This window comes from Bubalus bubalis, chromosome 22 (genome assembly GCF_019923935.1).
Source record: "Bubalus bubalis isolate 160015118507 breed Murrah chromosome 22, NDDB_SH_1, whole genome shotgun sequence".
NCBI lineage: Eukaryota > Metazoa > Chordata > Mammalia > Artiodactyla > Bovidae > Bubalus > Bubalus bubalis.
Window position 1 is genome coordinate 38,870,397 of NC_059178.1, and position 20,773 is coordinate 38,891,169.

At 37.1% G+C, this 20,773-nt stretch overlaps 1 protein-coding gene across 10 annotated transcripts in view; it reads right to left on the minus strand.

Moving 5' to 3' along the window:
• The window catches only part of NOL4 (nucleolar protein 4), a 563,001-nt gene that overhangs the window by 132,848 nt on the left and 409,380 nt on the right, over positions 1 to 20,773 (minus strand). For all 10 annotated transcript variants that reach the window (XM_025273156.3, XM_044934427.2, XM_044934428.2 and 7 more), the window contains one exon: positions 363 to 542. In XM_025273156.3, coding sequence (XP_025128941.3) covers positions 363 to 542 — 180 coding nt within the window. The remainder of the gene's footprint in view (positions 1 to 362; positions 543 to 20,773) is intronic.

Genomic DNA, 20,773 nt, shown 5'->3' on the forward strand with positions numbered 1-20,773 from the left:
GATTCTTTTGTCATGCATAATTAGGTAAGCTGGGAAAGCAAAAAAAAACAAAAACAAAAACAAAAAATAACGGATGACGGGCAGGCTCTTCCAGGGCATAAGCTGACGCCCCCTTCATCCGCTAGGTAAACATGCATACTCACACAACACAACTGCAGTTTTCAGCTCACATTTGGCTTTAAAATTCTAAACAAAACACAGCAATTCTGGTGTCTGGTTGGCAAAGAGTGTTTCATGTACTTTTTAAATCCTTCTGTAAATTAAACAAACATGTCTCTAAAATATCCACATTTACCAACAAGCAACAACATGAAAGTGAAGGGGTAAAAATCCAGCCACACGGGGAGGGTGGCAAGACTCACATTAAAAGCTTTTAGCCGCTCAGCCTCCACGCCATCTGTCTCGTTAGCTTTCTCAGAATCTTCGTGGTCATCGTGGTCATCTTCATCCTCATCTCCCCTGTTTAGAGACAGATCCTCAGCACCCCGATCCACACTCTCATTTTTGCCCGAGTCGTAGCTTGAATAGCTATGCGCAGGGGACTGAAAAGAAAAGAAGAAATTGCTGCTTTGAAATTCCTTGCACGAGCTAATAAATTTTGTTTTGCTTTTAATGTCAACCGTTTCTCAAAACTTCAGTTTAAATAAGCTGATAATTCTAGAGCTGTGGCTATTTTCACTTAAATCAAAATTAACTTAAATGAAATCACATTAAAACTTCATTTCCTGTGTCACTCCATTCACATGGTGAGTGCTCAATAGCCACATAGAACATTTCTGTCACTGCAGACAGATTTATTGAATTTAGCTTTTTGAGAGCGATTACTGTTTCCATTCAATATACATATTGCAGAACCAAAAACAACCTGCAATCACTTTTGTAAAGGAATCATTGAATCACATATTCTTGGAATAGAGATGACACCAGAGCTTAGTCCACCTAACTGCATTAGTATTCTTGACACAGGTCAGGGAACTGAGGGGTAGGTATATTTCACTGATTTGCCCAACAAGGACTATACAAAATATTGATGCTAGGACTGCTAGGACATGTTTTAAGGTCACTTTATAATTTGTCTGAGTCTAAAGATGGCATCTGATTTTGCTTTAGAAAAAAGTAACTAGGTTTCCTTCTAATCATTTGTCAAGCTTAGTGCTTCATAACGTACTAATGAAGGCCAACCAAGACAATTTTCACAAACATAGATAATTGTGTCCAAGACCAACTATGGGTCCTGCTGCAATATCCTTTACTTCCTTGTTAGCCAAGCATCTGTTCCAATCTTGTGGGCACCAACCTCTTCTACCCTAGGTATCACTGCTTCAAACCTTCAGCTCCAGATGATGAAAGTGTGCCTGTAACTAAAATCAAGTTGAATCTAGCAGAGCTAAGAAAAGTAGAAACAGTCCCAGGAAATCATTTGAGCATCTAGATTTAACTGTGCCTGAAATGAAATGAACTCATGGATCTTTCCAGCTGTGTGATATTATATCCTTTCAACCTCCCCTTTATATTTTTGCTTAAATCTGAGTTTCAATCATTTGCAGTGGAGCTTGGAGTAGTACAGCAATCCATCATTACTGGGTCAGATTAACAACCCCAAGTTTCATATATGACAACTTAGATACCCGGGTCACCCCAGCTAGTATGTATAATTTCTGTAAAGAACAGAAACTATTCTGAAATCTAACAACAAAGTCAACTGCTTTTGAAAGACCTTTACAATGGGAAATTTTAAATCGTCAGCCTTCAAAACTGCCTCCATGCAATGACAACATATATGCTGACTGCTTTAAGGGCTGCACTACTATATTATTACCATAAAATCAGAGAGGGAACAAAACTAAAATAGATCACTGACATTAAAAGTGGAGTTACAATTTAAAATAAAGCCTATTTTTATAGTTCAGATCATTAACAAGGTAGAATCACCTAATCAAATATAAGGCAAATATTCCATAGGTTTGAAAAATATACCATATAGGCTTTTAAAATGGTAATATTTTCAAAGTGTTATAATACACTTATCTGAATACAAACATTCTGGGCTAATTTATTCTTTCTAGATATGACGTGAGACACATAAGCCAGCAGTCTACTACAAATAGTACCACTTAGAACCATGAAGGTTGTTCATGGATAGCTCTAGGCAGTCAAGGTAAAGAAAACCCATCTTAGACCTGAAAATATTCAGGATCTAAACTGAGAACATAATCAATGTTGTTGTTGTTGTTTTTCCTTCGAGAAAATAAACGAAAATTTTTGTAACTCTGAATTTTCTTTCGCAGATGGTATATTTCTTGCCTGTCTCATTGTTGAAGATCTAAAAGCTTTCAAGACTAACTGGATTAAGTTCAATTTCCACAGATTCCCACTTCAACCTCAGTCTATTTGAGTCTTTTCCTTCACTGTAAACTCTTAGTATTCAGTGGCTTTTGACGCTGATTTAAATACCACCATTGTGCTGTACGTTTCTTTTCATGTTAATATGCATTTTTTCCTTCAAGCTAGACCGAGACAGGAATCTAAACATATCCTACTTTTTCCTCACAGCATCTAAGAAAGGTTCTCTACGGAGTTGGCACTGAAGGTAGCTTTTCTTTTTCTGCAAAGTCGTTGGTCTTAAAATATGGGGGAGTGAAGACAAGCCATAGACGGAAAGAAAATATTTGCCAATGACACATCTACTAAAGGACAGCTATCCAAAATATACAAAGAACACTAAAAACTAAACAATAAGGAAACAACTTGATTAAAATGTGGGCCAGGGACACCTCACCCAAGAAGATAGACAGATGGCAAATAGGCACATGAAAAGATGCTTCACATCATATGCATTGGGGAAATGCAAACTGAAGCAACAATGGGATGTCACTACACACGTATAAAAAGGGTCAAAATCTGGAACACTGACAGCAGTAAATGCTGGAGACGATGTGGAACCAAAGGTCTCATGCATTGCTGGTAGGATGCAAAATGATACCACCACTTTGGAAGATCATTTTGCTTTTTCTTCTGAAACTAAACATATTCACCATGTGATTCAGCAATTGTGCTCCTTGGTATTTACCCAAGGAATTAAAATTTGTGTCTACACAAAACCTGCACAATAATGTTTCAAACAGCTTTATTCATAATTGCCAAAACCTGGAAACAACCAAGATGTGCTTCAATGGGTGAATGGATAAACTGTAGTTGATCCAGATAATGAAATAATATTTAATACTAAAAGAAATGAGCTAACCAGCCACGAAAAGACACAGAGGAATCTTAAATACATATTACTAAGTGTGTCTCCCGGGTGGTGCTAGTGGTAAAGAAACTGCTGGCCAATGCATGAGACATAAAAGACATGAGTCTGATCTCTGGATCAAGAGGATCCCCTGGAGGAGGGTGTGGCAACGCATTCCAGTATTCCTGCCTGGAGAATTCCATGGACAGAGGAGCCTAACAGGCTCCATAGGGTCATACAGAATCAGACATAACTGAAGCACAGTGAAAGAAACCAATGGAAAAGTCTATATATTGTATGATTTCAACTATATAACATCCTAGAAAAGGCAAAACTAGACACAATTAAAAAAAAAATCAGTAGTTTCCATGGCTTAGGGGATGGGGAGGGATGAATAGATAGAACAAAGAAGATTTTTAGGGCCATGAAAATACTCTGTATGATACACCACAGTAGTGGATACAAGCCATTCTACATTTGTACAAATCCAAGGAATGTACACTACCATGAGTGAAACTTAATATAAACTATTGACTTTGGATAACTATAATCCACCAGTGTAGGTTCATCAATTGTATTAATAACATGTGTGCTGCTCTGGTAAATAATGCTGGTAACAGGGAAAATAAGCACGTGTAGAGGGAAGTGGGAATATGGGAAATCTCTATACCTTCCTCTCAGTTTTGCTGTGAATCTAAAACTGCTCTAAAAATAGTCCTTTTAACAAATGGGAGAATATGGGTATTGGGGTGATAATATAAAATCAAGCAACAAAAATTACTATAGGCCTTCTAATAACCCACATAAAATATAGCAGTCATTGCCCCATAAACCTGTCTCATTTCAATAAAAACTCTGGATGATCATTCCCTAAACAAATCTCCATTTTAGGAACAATCATTTTCATTTTCTATGTGTAAAACTAAAAAATCCAAATTAGACCTTTAAAAATACAAAGATATAAAGAAGCATAACTTAGGCCTGATGGAAGAGACACACCTGCTTATCCAAAAAATGGTTTATGGGGACAAGATTAGATTTTTGTCTTAGTTGCATATTTCATTCATTATCTTGAGATCACACGTGACCATCCTTCTTGAAAACATATTTGCACTTTCCTTTTCTCACATTTTTGCACCCAAATAGAACTGCCAATTCTAGACCTAGAAAAATCCCCACAGAGAGGAAGATTAACATTATTTTTAAGGAAAGTTTTCTTACTCTGTGTTCAGAGCATTTTTTATCTTTATTTAACATTTATATTATTTAATGATATTTTACTCTTTTTGATGCAATTGTAGATAGGATTGTGTTCTTAATTTCTCATTCTGAGAGTTTATTATTGTGTATAGAAATGCAACAGATTTCTGTATATTGATTTTGTTCCTGCCACTTCACTGTATTCAGCAAGTCACATTTAAAAATATCAGTTACTCATTACTGAATCTACTAGGCATTCTTAGCATCATTAAAAGTGTGATTGCCAGACACTATGTGCCTTGTGATGTGATGCAAAATGAAGCATTTGCTCTTGTGTATTAGTCACTCAATCATGTCTGACTTTTTGTGACCCCATGGACTGTAACCCGCCAAGTTCCTCTGTCCATGGAATTTTTAAGGCAAGAATACTGGAGTGGGTTGCCATTTTCTCCTCCAGGGGATCTCCCCAACCCAGGGATTGAACTCACATCCCCTGCCTTTGCAGGTGGATGCTCCACCACTGAACCCCCTGGGAAATCCCAAAGGAAACACACAGTATAATTAAAGAAACAAGCTTTTGAAAATAAAAACAAGAAATTGAATCCAATCTAACCTCAGTCTAGAATGGCGGTTCCCAAAGTGTGCCTGTTAGCTCAGCACTAATTGTATATCCTGGGAACTGATCAGAAATGCACATTATTTGTCGCATCCTAGATCGCCTGAATCAGACACTTTGGGGCTAGACCCATAATATGTGTTTTATTAATAAAATGCCTTCAAGGGGGATTCTGTTGTAGCTCAAGTTTGAGAACCACTTGTCAGAAGTTGGGCTTCCCTTGTAGTGCAGTTGGTAAAGAACCTGCCTGCAGTGCAAGAGTCCCACGTTCAATTCCTGGGTTGGGAAGATCCCCTGCAGAAGGAAATAGCAACCCACGCCAGTATTATTGCCTGGGAAATCTCATGGACAGAGGAACCTGGCAGGCTAAGTCCATGGAGTCGCAAGGGGTCAGACATGACTTAGTGACTAAACCACCACAGTTTGAAACTAACTTCTAATAAGACAATAATAGTAAGACATAAGACACAAGAAAAAGCAGACAGATAAATCCAAAATATGAAGCACTGTATAGAACAATTGACTTTGGTTTAGCAATATCTTAGTGACACAGGGAAAAAAGTGACATATTAGAAGGAACTTAAAAGGTTTAATAAAGTGAAAGGTGTTGAATTTGCTTATATCGTGATTCAAATAAACCTAATGCAAAAAGACAATTTTGAAAAATTGGGGATATTTGACTATGGATGAGATTAGATGATTACATTGCATACTTTTTGTTAGATGTGATGACCTAACATTTGGTTAAGTGAATATTTATCTAAGAAAAGGGGCTTCCCAGATGGCTCAACGGTAAAGAATCCACATAGAGTTTCGATCCTTGGATCCAGAAGATTTCCTGGAGGAGGACACGGCAACTTACTCCAGTATTTGTGCCTGGAAAATCCCATGGGCAGAGAAGCCCAGAGGACAGTCCAGGTAGTGACAAAGAGTAGGACATAAATGAGCATACACGCACCTGAGAAAATGTCCACATTTGTTAGAGGCAGAGAGGGATGAAATGACATTGATATCTGGGATCTGCTTTTAAATACAGCAGAAAAAAAGTTTAAAAAGTAAAAAAAAAAAAAAAAAAAAAAAAACAACAACAACAACAACAACAAAAAAAAAAAACAAAAAAAAAAACCTTAGGCACTGAATTTAGGTGATTGATATTAGAAGTTCTATGTATCAGTTCACTCACTCACTCGCTCATCATGTCCAACTCTCTGCGACCCCATGAACCCCAGCACGCCAGGCCTCCTTGACCATCACCATCTCCAGAGTTCACCCAAACCCACGTCCATTGAGTCGGTGATGCCATCCAACCATCTCATCCTTGTCGTCCCCTTCTCCTCCTGCCCTCAATCTTTCCCAGCATCAGGGTCTTTTCAAATGAGTCAGCTCTTCTCATCAGGTGGCCAAAGTATTGGAGTTTCAGCTTCAACATCAGTCCTTCCAATGAACACCCAGGACTGATCTCCTTTAGAATGGACTGGTTGGATCTCCTTGCAGTCCAAGGGATTCTCAAGAGCCTTCTCCAACACCACAGTTCAAAATCTTCAATTCTTCAGTGCTCAGCTTTCTTCACAGTCCAACTCTAACATCCATACACAACCACTGGAAAAACCATAGCCTTGACTAGATGGACCTTTGTTGACAAAGTAATGTCTCTGCTTTTTAATATGCCGTCTAGGTTGGTCATAACTTTCCTTCCAAGGAGTAAGCGTCTTTTAATTTCATGGATACAATCACCATCTGCAGTGATTTTGGAGCCCCCCAAGATAAAGTCAGCCACTGTTTCCCCATCTATTTGCCATGAAGTGACAGAACCAGATAGGGTGACCAAAAAGTTCATTTGCGTTTTCCCATGGCATTGTATAGAAAAGAATGAACTTTTGGCCAACTCAATATTATATTCTCTATTTTAAAAAAATTTTATACTTTCAAAATGAATATTAAAATGTAACAAATTTTAAGTTATTTTATATCTCCTCTATTTTGAATATTTTTAGGTGACAGTCATTTGTTCAACATTTAAAGAAGCACTGCTTAATACATAGAGTTGTTTTGGCCCATAGGATTGAGTAGATACAAGTTTTTTGAGTTTCAGTTATATTTTCAGTATAACTGAAAGTTATAAAATTTGGAGAGGGAGTGCATTTGAAAAATTAGATAAGAAAGTGAATATTTAATTAAAATGAGAAAAGCCACAATAAATGACAAGATTCTAAAAAGTTTGTAAATGCTACAAACATCACAAATGGCAGAAATATAATAGTTTAAAAATTAAATAACTCCCTGGCCCATATTTGTTTTATTTCTACATTTCTTGGCTGCCTGTTCTTTGATTGCTTCTTCATATGACAATGATTTTGTATTACCATATTCTACAGAGAGAATAGAAAAGAAAAATCAGTATTTAGCATACCTGATGGAAATGTGTGTTTTATTGTTGACAGTCTAGAAATTTTCCTTTGCTCTTCAAATTAAATATTGCTAATATCATGCAAATTGTTACACTGTTTTCAGCGGAGGAAGCTCTTAATTAAGTTCCTTTCATATTTAGGGCATCTCAAGTTTTCTTGGGAAATGACTGACTTCATTAAAATGACATTTAAGAGTTTTATGTTTTCTTCATTGATATCAGCATTTTCTGTCAAATCCAATGTAAAATTTAAATCTTCTAACGTGAATCAATTCATTTCTCTTCATTAACTGTATTTGTCTTACTCCCAAGGAAATACTATCTTTAGTAAGACCTGAAAATTTTTATTACAAGTCATTTACTTCTCAGTGTCAAAATGTCTATCAATTTCACTTGTCATTTTTGTTGATTTTTTCATATTTTATTAATGTTTTCCCTGAGTTTTCTCTCAGTTATTTAGTAAATAATACAAAGACAACAAAATGATATAGCCTTTATATATTTCAAATCAAGAATCTATTATTTCTCACTTATTTTATAAAAAAGGTCCAAAAGACCTTTCCACATGGCAAGTGAAATATCATTTTCTACTGTGTGAATGGTACTCAAACTATCTCTGTATTAAACTTACAATTGCATGTGAATTTGCAATTACACATTTGTATAACCAGGGATTGATTTTTGTTATTTTGTTTATTGGTTTACCATAGTGTATATGCTTTTCTAGTATTGAGGCTAAAAAGGAGACATATTTGACACTTCATTTTACTGCCAAATGTTTGTCCAAAAAGTACTTGAAGAGTCTCATGAAATTTTAGATATCTGAAAATCACTCCATTTCATAATCTCTGAAAGGAAATCTCTCTCATTTAATAATTTTAAAAACTCTGGCTACTTTTTTGGTACTTCAAAATGATAGTAAATATTTTTTTCTGGCTTGTTTTTCAAGATACTAGTTGGTTGAGCATGGTGGTTCTCTCATTTTGACATGCATCGGAATCTGCCAAAGGATCTGTTAAGATATAGAGCACTGCATCTTATTCAGTAGGTCTAGAGTGGGACCCAAGAATTTCGATTTTAACAAGTGCCCAGATGAAGCAGATGCTGCTGGTCTTCATTCACCTGAGCTGCTGTAACACAAGTCCTATTGACTGGCTGCTTTAACAGAAATATTTAGGGCTTCCTTTGTGGCTCAGCCGGTAAAGAATCCGCCTGCAATGTAGGAGACCTGGGTTTGATCCCTGGGTTGGGAAGATCTCCTGGAGAAGGGAAAGGCTACCCACTTCAGTACTCTGGCCTAGAGAATTCCATGGACTGTGTAGTCCATGGGGTCGCAGAGTCAGACACAACTGAGTGACTTTCACTTCAGAGGCTGAGAAGTCCAAGATGAAGCTGCCATCAGATTTGATATCCGATGAGAACCTGCTTCTTGGGTTCACAGGTTAAGAAATTTGTTAACATGAAAAATAACTTAAGATGATGATTAACTGTTTAATGCCTATTAGTGTTAGTTGCTCAGTCCATGGACTGAAGCCCACCAGGCTCCTCTTTCCATGGGATTCTCCAGGGAAGAATACTGGAGTGGGTAGCCATTCCCTTTTTCCAGGGGATCTTTCTGACCCAGGTATTTAACCTGGGTCTCTTGCATTGCAGGCAGATTTCTTACAGTCTGACCCACCAGAGAAGTGTAATACCTTATCCAAGCATACTTGTTAAATTTTTTAAATAAATATAAATAAGAAAAAAGATTATACTACTAAACTCAATAATGTATATTCACAAATATCTAAATAATTTCCAATTAAGATAATACATCAAAACATTAAATGATAAACATCAGATCAGATCACATCAGTCGCTCAGTCGTGTCTGACTCTTTGCGACCCCATGAATCGCAGCACGCCAGGCCTCCCTGTCCAACACCAACTCCTGGAGTTCAGAGAGTCACGTCCATCGAGTCAGTGATGCCATCCAGCCACCTCATCCTCTGTCGTCCCCTTCTCCTCCTGCCCCCAATCCCTCCCAGCATCAGAGTCTTTTCCAATGAGTCAACTCTTTGCATGAGGTGGCCAAAATACTGGAGTTTTAGCTTTAGCACCATTCCTTCCAAAGAAATCCCAGGGCTGATCTCCTTTAGAATGGACTGGTTGGATCTCCTTGCAGTCCAAGGGACTCTCAAGAGTCTTCTCCAACACCACAGTTCAAAAGCATCAATTCTTCGGCGCTCAGCCTTCTTCACAGTCCAACTCTCACATCCATACATGACCACAGGAAAAACCATAGCCTTGACTAGACGGACCTTTGTTGGCAAAGTAATGTCTCTGCTTTTGAATATGCTATCTAGGTTGGTCATAACTTTGCTTCCAAGGAGTAAGTGTCTTTTAATTTCATGGCTGCAGTCACCATCTGCAGTGATTTTGGAGCCCAAAAAGATAAAGTCTGACACTGTTTCCACTGTTTCCCCATCTATTTCCCATGAAGTGATGGGACCGGATGCCATGATCTTCGTTTTCTGAATGTTGAGCTTTAAGCCAACTTTTTCACTCTCCACTTTCACTTTCATCAAAAGGCTTTTGAGTTCCTCTTCACTTTCTGCCATAAGGGTGGTGTCATCTGCATATCTGAGGTTATTGATATTTCTCCTGGCAATCTTGATTCCAGCTTGTGTTTCTTCCAGTCCAGCATTTCTCATGATGTACTCTGCATATAAGTTAAATAAGCAGGGTGACAATATACAGCCTTGATGTACTCCTTTTCCTATTTGGAACCAGTCTGTTGTTCCATGTCCAGTTCTAACTCTTGCTTCCTGACCTGCATACAAATTTCTCAAGAGGCAGGTCAGGTGGTCTGGTATTCCCATCTCTTTCAGAATTTCCCACAGTTTATTGTGATCCACACAGGCAAAGGCTTTGGCATAATCAATAAAGCAGAAAGAGATGTTTTTCTGGAACTCTCTTGCTTTTTCCATGATCCAGCAGATGTTGGCACTTTGATCTCTGGTTCCTCTGCCTTTTCTAAAACGAGCTTGAACATCAGGAAGTTCACGGTTCACATATTGCTGAAGCCTGGCTTGGAGAATTTTGAGCATTACTTTACTAGCATGTGCTGCTGCTGCTGCTACTAAGTCGCTTCAGTCGTGTCTGACTCTGTGCGACCCCATAGACGGCAGCCCACCAGGCTCCCCCGTCCCTGCGATTCTCCAGGCAAGAATACTGGAGTGGGTTGCCATTTTGCAATTGTGCAGTAGTTTGAGCACTCTTTGGCATTGCCTTTCTTTGGGATTTATCTATTTTAGTTTTTAAATTCTTACACAGAGACAAAAATACTTGGGTTTATTAACAAAATGTCTTTGTCACATTAATATTTTACTATGAAAACATATCTAAAAACTGTAAGTTTTTATAATTATGCATTAATACATTTGTTAACTTACAATGTAATCCTAATATACGATAGTTCACAATTGCCTGCTACCTAATTTTCAGTGGAAAGTAAAGATTACTAGTAGTAAAAGTCTATTTTAAAAACACCAAAAATATAGTTCCTGAACTGGGAACACTCAAACCAAAATATGGAGTGAAACTCCAGGGTATACTGCTATAAAGCATCTTATATTCTGAGGAGGCAGTGACTCTGTATTCTTTACAGTGATTGGTTATAATATTAGAATTTTCTTAAATGATAATGATAGGAAGTTGGTTAATGCTTTCTTCATTTCAATTTTTGGGAACAGTTTGTTTTGCTTATGATTTTTCAGAGAAATCAGCAAGAACTGACCCAAGTCAAGTTAGTCTCCCCAAATAAGCTAAATTAAGCTTTGTTTGTATGACTAGACTTGTCTTGTCTGCTCAGGAAATTTTCAAGGTTGGTTTCCATTTGACTTTTTAATGTTAGTGAGAGTGTGTGCATTCTTTTTTATAATTAATCTTTGAAATCCAGCATGTGTTTTCCACTTACAGCCCATCTCAGACTAGTCATATTTCAGATGTTCAATATCCAACATGTTCTATATTTGTATATACTGTAAAATGATCTCCAAATATTACTAACTACAGAGGAACTATGTTCATAAGATAGAGATTTTTTGTTTCCTAGGCAGATTACATTAAAGGTAATAAAAAACCTTTTATAATCTTTTATTTAAAGCAGACCAATAATCTAAGAATTTTGGGGCTTTTTAACAGAGAAAATAAAATGCAAGTTTTGTATTAGTATATTACTAAACTCATTTTAAAAACCCATAAAAATAAATCTATTCAATTTTAGCCAGCTTTGACTGCACACATAAAATTTTTTTTCCACAAATCTTCTGTAACTTTCTATATCCATTCAACTTCTGTCCTATTTATTTTGTTTATTCCAGAATAATCATTTTATTTAGGAAAAAATTACTTTTTCTCCTTTACCGCTCCGCTCCCAAAAAACACTACATATCAAACACAGAAAAAGTCCTTCATACCTTTCCTTATCCAAAAAACATTCTATTGTCTTAAATTCTTTACATATACAGCTGTTTTCCTTTAAACTACTAGTTTTATTTTATGTATTGATTATAAATTTTATTTACCAGTACCACTGCTAGATGGTGAGTCAGAAGTAGAAAATAGAGCTATCCCTCTTGCTATTTCAAACATAAAACTTTTTATTCTGATTAATACAATTTAATTTATTAGTGATAGGAAGTCATCTATAAAAGCAGCTTTTCTGAGGATGGAGGATATTAGAAATGTGCGATAAAATCATACTGAAAGACTCAACATTAAACAGATAACAAATTATCTCAGATCAGTCAGGTCAGTTGCTCAGTCAAGTCTGACTCTTGGTGACCCCATGAACTATAGCACACCAGGCTTCCCTGTCCATCACCAACTCTCAGAGCCTACACAAACTCATGTCTATCACGTCAGTGATACCATCCAACCATCTCATTCTCTGTTGTCCCCTTCTCCTTCTGCCTTCAATCTTTCCCAGCATCAGGGTCTTTTCCAATGAGTTGGTTCTTCACATCAGGTGGCCACAGTATTGGAGTTTCAGCTTCAGCATCATTCCTTCCAGTCAATATTCAGGACTGATTTCCTGTAGGATTGACTGGTTCGATCTCCTTGCAGTCCAAGGGACTCTCAAGAGTCTTCTCCAACACCACAGATAAAAAGCATCAATTCTTCGGCCCTCAGCTATTTTTATAGTTCAACTCTCATGTCCATCCATGACTACTGGAAAAACCATAGCTTTGACTAGATGAACCTTTGTTGGCAAAGTAATGTCTCTGATTTTTAATAAGCTGTCTAGGTTGGTCGTAGCTTTTCTTCCAAGGACCTAGCATCTTTTAATTTCATGGCTGAAGTCACCATCTGCACTGATTTTGGAGCCCAAGAAAATAAAGTCTCTCACTGTTTCCATTGTTTCCCCATCTATTTGCCATGAAACAATGGGACCAGATGCCATGATCTTAGTTTTCTGAATGTTGAGTTTTAGCCAACTTTTTCACTCTCCTCTTCGACTTTCATCAAGAGGCTCTATAGTTCTTCTTCATTTTCTGCCAGAAGGGTGGTATCATCTGCGTATCTGAGGTTATTGATATTTTCCAGGAAATCTTGATTCCAGCTTGTGTTTCATCCAACCCAGCATTTCACATCATGTACACTACATCTAAGTTAAATAAGCAGGGTGACAATGTACAGCCTTGACATACTCCTTTTCCTATTTGGAACTAGTCTGTTGTTTCATGCACAGTTCTAACTGTTGCTTCTTGACCTGCATACAGATTTCTCAGGAGGCAGGTCAGGTGGTCTGGTATTCCCACCTCTTGAAGAATTTTCCACAGTGATCCACACAGTCAACGGCTTTGGTATAGTCAATAAAGCAGAAGTAGATGTTTTTCTGGAACTGTCTTGCTTTTTTGATGATCCAGTGGATGTTGGCAATTTGATCTCTGGTTCCTCTGCCTTTTCTAAAACCAGCTTGAATATCTGGAAGGTCACAGTTCACGTATTGCTGAAGCCTGGCTTGGAGAGCTTTGAGCATTACTTTGCTAGCATGTTAGATGAGTGCAATTGTGCAGTAGTTTGAACATTCTTTGGCATTGCCTTTCTTTGGGATTGGAATGAAAATTGACCTTTTCCAATCCTGTGGCCACTGCTGAGTTTTCCAGATTTGCTGGCATATTGAATGCAACACTTTCACAGCATCATCTTTTAAGATTTGAAATAGCTCAACTGGAATTCCATCACCTCCACTAGCTTTGTTTGTTGTGATGCTTCCTAATTATCTCGGATATTAACATACATTTCCAAGCAAAACAAGAGAGAAATATTGATCAGACTACACAAAATCTGATGGAGTGGGGGTAGTGAGGAGAATATAAGCTACCATTCTAAAATAGGTTTGGAACAACTGATTCTCAAATTGTCTCCTGGAATAATGCCTAGGGTGCCAATGGTTACTGAATTTTTTCTGAGAAAACAATTGCTCCATCATTGAGCTTATTCCATTCAGAAATAGAAGCCATAAGTCAAAAGCAAAACATTTTATTTAACATGAAGGAATTGCTCCTGAAAGAATTTGTTCCATATTTTAACCAATTTCTCAAGGTTTTTATTTTTATTTATAAATGATGACAGAAATATGTGCTAGGAATGACATTTCAGATTTTTCTCAATCATTTCTTAAATGATTATACCACTTCTAAGAGAAAGAATCCAAAAAAGTGTGTGTTCTTGAAACTTCTAGAGATATATGCCAGCAATACTGATGCTATCTTTCAGTACAAGGTGACATTATAATTACATCAGAGCAGTCTTTTGACCTCATAAGCAAAGGTGTGACTCCCTGGTTTAACTCTTCTTTCCAAATTTCAAACACAACTATTTAAGTTATTAACCTATCATCCTGAAGGAAAAATCCCCAAAGTACAAACTTCACCTTCCAATATCTCAGTTAATTCCCAAAATTAAAGTAATAAAAGATAAATGCAAGCATCATATCTCAGAACATCTACTGTAAATAACATTTTGTTCAGGGACTTTTAAGAAGAAGAAAAACATTACATATACTATTGATATAGTTCCCCTAAATTTACTGTAATATTATCTCATGTTTTTAGGAGAACATTTTTTTTTTCTTCGAGTTAAAATTTATTTGAAAGTGAGGCTTGGAAGTAAACTGAAGTCCCAATAATTAATTAAATCACCAACAATTCAGATGATTACAATATTGTAGTGGTTTGAGGGCATTATCACCAATTTTAAAGGGAGTGGGGTTTTACAAATATTTTCACAGTATCTGGTAATGATTTCATCATCCTAGGCATCAAAAAATAAAATAAAAAAACAATTGATATTTGAAAAAATTGCCAAGCCTGGTATTCAATTTAGAATACTTTTAACTTGCATATTAAATATTTAATCTTGTTTCACTTGACTTACTTTTAAAGTATGAATAGTAAATGACAGAAATATAATCATCAACAATAGTAATGATAATAACCAAATGCAGTAAGTGGGTGATATATTAGACAGCACAGACCTTTGTTAGTAACCTTAACTTTGAGATAAATGTGAGTCTTTGCCTAGGGCAGAAGCTCTAAACAAGATAAAATTCTGTCACAGCATCCCAGAAATCTTAACACTGAGGATGAATTTCACTTGAATCCTTGGAATAATATGTCAGCTTTAGATCTATTCACAGAAGTAGACTTCACTGAATGTCATCCAAATTCAAACATATATATATATATATACACACACACACATATATATATATTTATTTCAATTGTATGTATAATTTTCAGATTTTCAGAAACATGAGATTTTTTTTTAACCTCTGATATTTACTTCTAAGGGAGGTGTCTAGGAAACAGCTGACTGTAGGACAACAATATGTAACATAAAGTTTTAGATTTAATAAATGTAAAATTTGAAAAATGAGACTTGAATAGACATTATAGCATGCTTGTTCTTAGATTTTTGGGACAAAATTAAAAACAAAATCAACGCCACATTCTATTTTGGATGAAAAATCGGTAGAGTAACAGGGCAAGAAGACCACAATAACTAGTAAATGAGCGTAATATTTATTTACAGTTATCTATGGCACCCCACTCCAGTACTCTTGCCTGGAAAATCCCATGGATGGAGGAGCCTGGTAGGCTGCAGTCCATGGGGTCGCTAAGAGTCGGACAGGACTGAGCGACTTCACTTTCCCTTTTCACTTTCATGCATTGGAGAAGGAAATGGCAACCCACTCCAGTGTTCTTGCCTGGAGAATCTCAGGGACGGGGGAGCCTAGTGGGCTGCCGTCTATGGGGTCGCGCAGAGTCAGACACGACTGAAGTGACTTAGCAGCAGCAGCAGCATTTCAGGTTTATTCATACTTAAACAACATATCAGACAATCTTATCCTTTAAAATTGTAAAAGAAATTATCTGCACAGCTATTTTACCCACCCATTAAATGCCCTAAACATATTATCTGACTCTATATCGAATTAATTATATAATAACATATTACCTCTTTGGGCTTCCTGGGTGGCTCAGATGGTAAAGAATGGTAAAGAATCTGCCTGCAATGCAGGGGACCTGGTTCGATCTCTGGGTTGGGAAGAGCCCCTGGAGAAGGGAATGGCTACCCACTCCAGTATTCTGGCCTGGAAAATCCCCATGGACAGAGGAGCCTGGTGGGCTATAGTTGATGGGGTCACAAAGAGTCAGACATGACTGAGCAACTAAGCACAGCACATACTGACTATTTAAAAAGCCGTGAATTATGAGACTTAAAAATATTATTATATGTTTATAATCTTTTATTTAAAGCCATTGCTCCTAGATATATTTAGAACTTAGAATTATTTTGGATTTAGATACAGCAAGTAGAGCATAAACTATGTAGTTTGAAATATCTCAGGAGCACATCATAAAATATCTTAATGAAAAAGAAAGTTGCTCAATTGTGTCTGACTCTTTGCGACCCCATGGACTATACAGTCCATGGAATTCTCTAGGCCCGAACACTGGAGTGGGTAGCCTTTCCCTTCTCAAGAGGATATTCCCAACCCAGGGATCGAACCCAGGTCTCCCCCATTACAGGCAGATTCTTTACCAGCTGAGCCACAAGGGAAGCCCAAATATCTTAATATTACCCCACAAAATCATATGAACACTGAAAAAAAGAAAAGATAAATGACGTCATGTCAACTTGCTTCCCAGGTGGCACAGTGGAAAAGAATCCACTGCCAGTGAAGGAGATGCAAGAGGTGCAGGTTCAATCTCTGGGTTGGGAAGATCCTTTGGAGTAGGAAATGGCAACCCACTGCAGTATTCTTGCCTTGAAAATTCCATGGATAGAGGAGCCTGGTGGGCTACAGTCCACAGGGTCTCAAAGAGTTGGACACGACTGAGCATGCATGATATAGATACATGTCAATTTAGGTCAGGTTTTTCCAAAAGTAAGTCTGCCACAAATTTATGTTAAAAATATTTATTTCTGATAGCCATTTGGTTTTAGAATGGTGGAAAAGGAACTGTGAGTTCATAAAACAATGAAATTGTCACTGTTTAAATTAGATATTATTTATAAGGTGTTGGTTCATGAAGCAGTTTTAATGTTACAATTATTTGAATGTCTCGAAAACTAGACCCAAATACGGCAAGGATGTTGGCATTATCTGAACATTAAAAAAAATCTGCAATTAATATGCTAAAATATAATAAAAAAGTAGATAACATGCAAGAAGAGATCAATAACATAAGCAGACAGGTGATTTCCAAGAAGGAATTTTGAAAAAAAAGGTGAGAGACCCATATTCTAGACCATAAAAAGAACCTTAGCTCTCAGCCCCAAAGGAATTAAACTATAAATTGATAACAAATTTACATGGAAAATACTCAAATGCTTGAAGATTAAACAATAAACCTCTAAATAACACATGGGTCAAAGAAGAAATCTTAAAAGAAATTTAAAATACTTTGAACTTAATGAAAATGAAAAAAACAACTTATCAAGGTTTGGGGCAGGCAGCTAAAGCAGTGGTTATAAGGAATTTGTGTGTGTATATGTGCGTGCACATAGAATGTATATATGAAAAAAGAATAAAGTTCTAAAATCAATTATCTAAATTTTCATCTGAAGAAACTTGAAATATGAGATAAATCATATCCAAAGTAGCCAGAGAAAAGAAATAATAAAAAGTAGAGCAGAAATCAATAAAATTGAAAACAGGTAAATAAGACAGAAAAATCAATGAACTCAGAAGTTGGTCCCTTGAAGATACTAGTAAAAATAATAAGCCTTTAGTCAAGCTAATAGGAGAAACAAAGGCACAAATTACTAATTCCATAAATGAGACAAGGGACATCCATATAGATTCCATGTACATTAAAAGGGTAATAAAAAGTACTATGAACAACCCAAGGTCCACAGTTTGGTAACCTAGATGAAATGAACTACTTCTTTGAAGGGCACAATCTGAAAAAACGCATATAAAAAAGGACAATATGAATTGGCTTATCTGCTAAGTCGCTTCAGTCGTGTCCGACTCTGTGCGACCCTATAGACGGCAGCCCACCAGGCTCCCCCATCCCTGGGAGTCTCCAAGCAAGAATACTGGAGTGGGTTGCCATTTCCTTCTCCAATGCATGAAAGTGAAAAGTGAAAGTGAAATCGCTCAGTCGTGTCCAACTCTTAGTGACTCCATGGACTGCAGCCTACCAGGCTCCTCCGTCCATGAGATTTTCCAGGCAAGAGTACTGGAGTGGGGTGCCATTGCCTTCTCCAGAATTGGCTTATAACTATTAGAAATTGAATCAACAAATGATTTTCTAAAACAGAAAGTATGATGCCCAGTTACATTTTACAGGAATTCAGGAAAAAAAAAAATCCAACTAATTTTCTACAACAACTTCAAGAAGATGAAAGCAGAGGGAATATTTCCTGGTTCATTCAATGAGACCAACATTTCCATAACACACAAAAGTACTATAGGAAAACAAATGACAAGATAACAACAAAGCAATATCTCTTATAAATTTAGATGCAAAAATCCTCAGCAAATTATTACCAAACTGAATCCAACAATGTAAAAAAAAGAATTATACAGCATGATCAAGTTGTATTTATCTCAGATATGAAAAGTGGATTCAACATTTGCAAATCAGTTAAGGTAATCCATCCCATGAATAGACCAATTACATGAAAAGAAAAAATAAACAATTATATCAATAGATGTAGAAAAAGCATTGGACAACATCTAACAGCCATTCATGTTACAAACGCTTAACAAATGAAAAGTAGAGGAAAACTTCCTCAACTTGATAAAAAAAAAAAAACAAAAAAAAGAAAACTACAAAAACCCTACAGCTGACATCACCACACTTAATGGTGAGAAACTAGCTTTCCAGATGAGATCAGGAATAAGGCAAGGATATTCCCTCTCACCATTCCTTTCCAATATTATATTTATAAAACTGCCTTTGTTCACAGTTGACATAGTTGTCTTACAGAAAATCTAAATCTAAAAATTTGACAAAAAGCTTCTGGCACTAATAAGCAATTATAGTAAGCTTACAAAATTAGCATAAAAAGTCAATTATTTCCTATTAAAAGCAATGAACAAATGGATTCAAAATGAAAAATACAGAGGACCAAAATAAATGATATACTTAGTTACAAATGTAACAATATGTGTAAGACATATATGAGGAAAACCACAATGAAATAAATGAAACAAATCTAAATTGAGAGATATTATACCTTCATCCATAAGATTCACTATGATCAAGGAGTCAGTTCTTCCTCGCTTCATCTAGAGATTCAATGCAATCCCAATCAAAATCCTAACAAGTTATTTTTTTTGATTATCAACTAACTGATTCTAAAGTTTACATTGAAAGACAAATGACACAGTGGAGACTATTCAGTATTGAAGAACTAAGTCAGAGCACTGACATATTTTGACTTCAATATTTACTCTAAAGCTACAGTAGTCAACACTGGTAAAAGAATACACAGATCAATCAACAGATGGAAAGTTCAGAAAGAGATTCACATAAATATAGTCAACGGATTTTTGACAAAGAAGTAAAGACAATACAATGAAGAAAAGATAGACTTTTCTTCAAATGGTGTTGAAACAACTGACTTTAACATGTAACAAAAATTTAGACCCAGGTCTTATACACTTCACAAACCTTAACTCAAAATGGACCACAGACCTAAATGTAAAATGTGGAACTATGAACCTCCTATGACAAGTCACAAGATGGCAGAGTAGAAGGATGTGGGTTCATCTAATCCTGCGAGAACTCCAAAATTACAACTGGCTGCTGAACAACCAACAACAGAATGTTGGATCCCACCAAAAAAAGATACCGCACATCCAAGGGCAAAGGAGAAACCCCAGCAAGATAGTAGGGGGGACAAAATCGTGTTTAGAATCAAACTCCATACCTGCCAGAGACACTTGGGGGGCTCAAAAATAAAACCTTGTGTGCATCAGGAGACACCACAGAGACTGAGCCAGATCTGCCTTTGATTGTTTGAGTGTCCCCTGCGGAGGGAAGGGTCAGCAGTGGCATGTCGCAGGGACAGGTGCTCTGGGTGCAGCAGACCTGGGTGTGGCATAAGCCCTCCTGGAGAAGGTTGCCATTGACCCTACCACAGAGCTGCCAGAACTTACACAGGACAGAAGAAACAGACTCTTGGAGGGCACAAACAAAACCTTGTATAAACCGGGACCCAGGAGAAAGGAGCAGCGATCACACAAGAGACTGACCCAGACTTGCCTGTGAATGTCCGGGAGTCTCCAACAGAGTCGTGGGTTGGCAGTGGCCTGTTGCAGGGTTGGGGGCACTGAGTGTGTCAGTGTGTGTATGGGATCTTTTGAAGGAGGTTGCCATTATCTTCATTCAGTTCAGTTCAGTCGCTCAGTCATGTCTGACTCTTTGTGACCCCATGGACTGCAGCACAACAGGCCTCCCTGTCCATCACCAACTCCTGGAGTTTACTTAAACTCATGTCCATGGAGCTGGTGAAACCATCCAACCATCTCATCCTCTGTCATCCACTTCCACTTTCAATCTTTCCTAGCATCAGGGTCTTTTCAAAAGAATCAGTTCTTTGAATCAGGTGGCCAAAGTATTGGAGTTTCAGCTTCAACATCAGTCCTTCCAAAGAAGATTCAAGACTGATTTCCTTCAGGATGGACTGACTGTATCTCCTTGAGGTCCAAGGGACTCTCAAGAGTCTTCTCCAACATTACAGATAAAAAACATCAATTCTTTGGCACTCAGCATGCTTTATAGTCCAACTCTCACATCCGTACACGA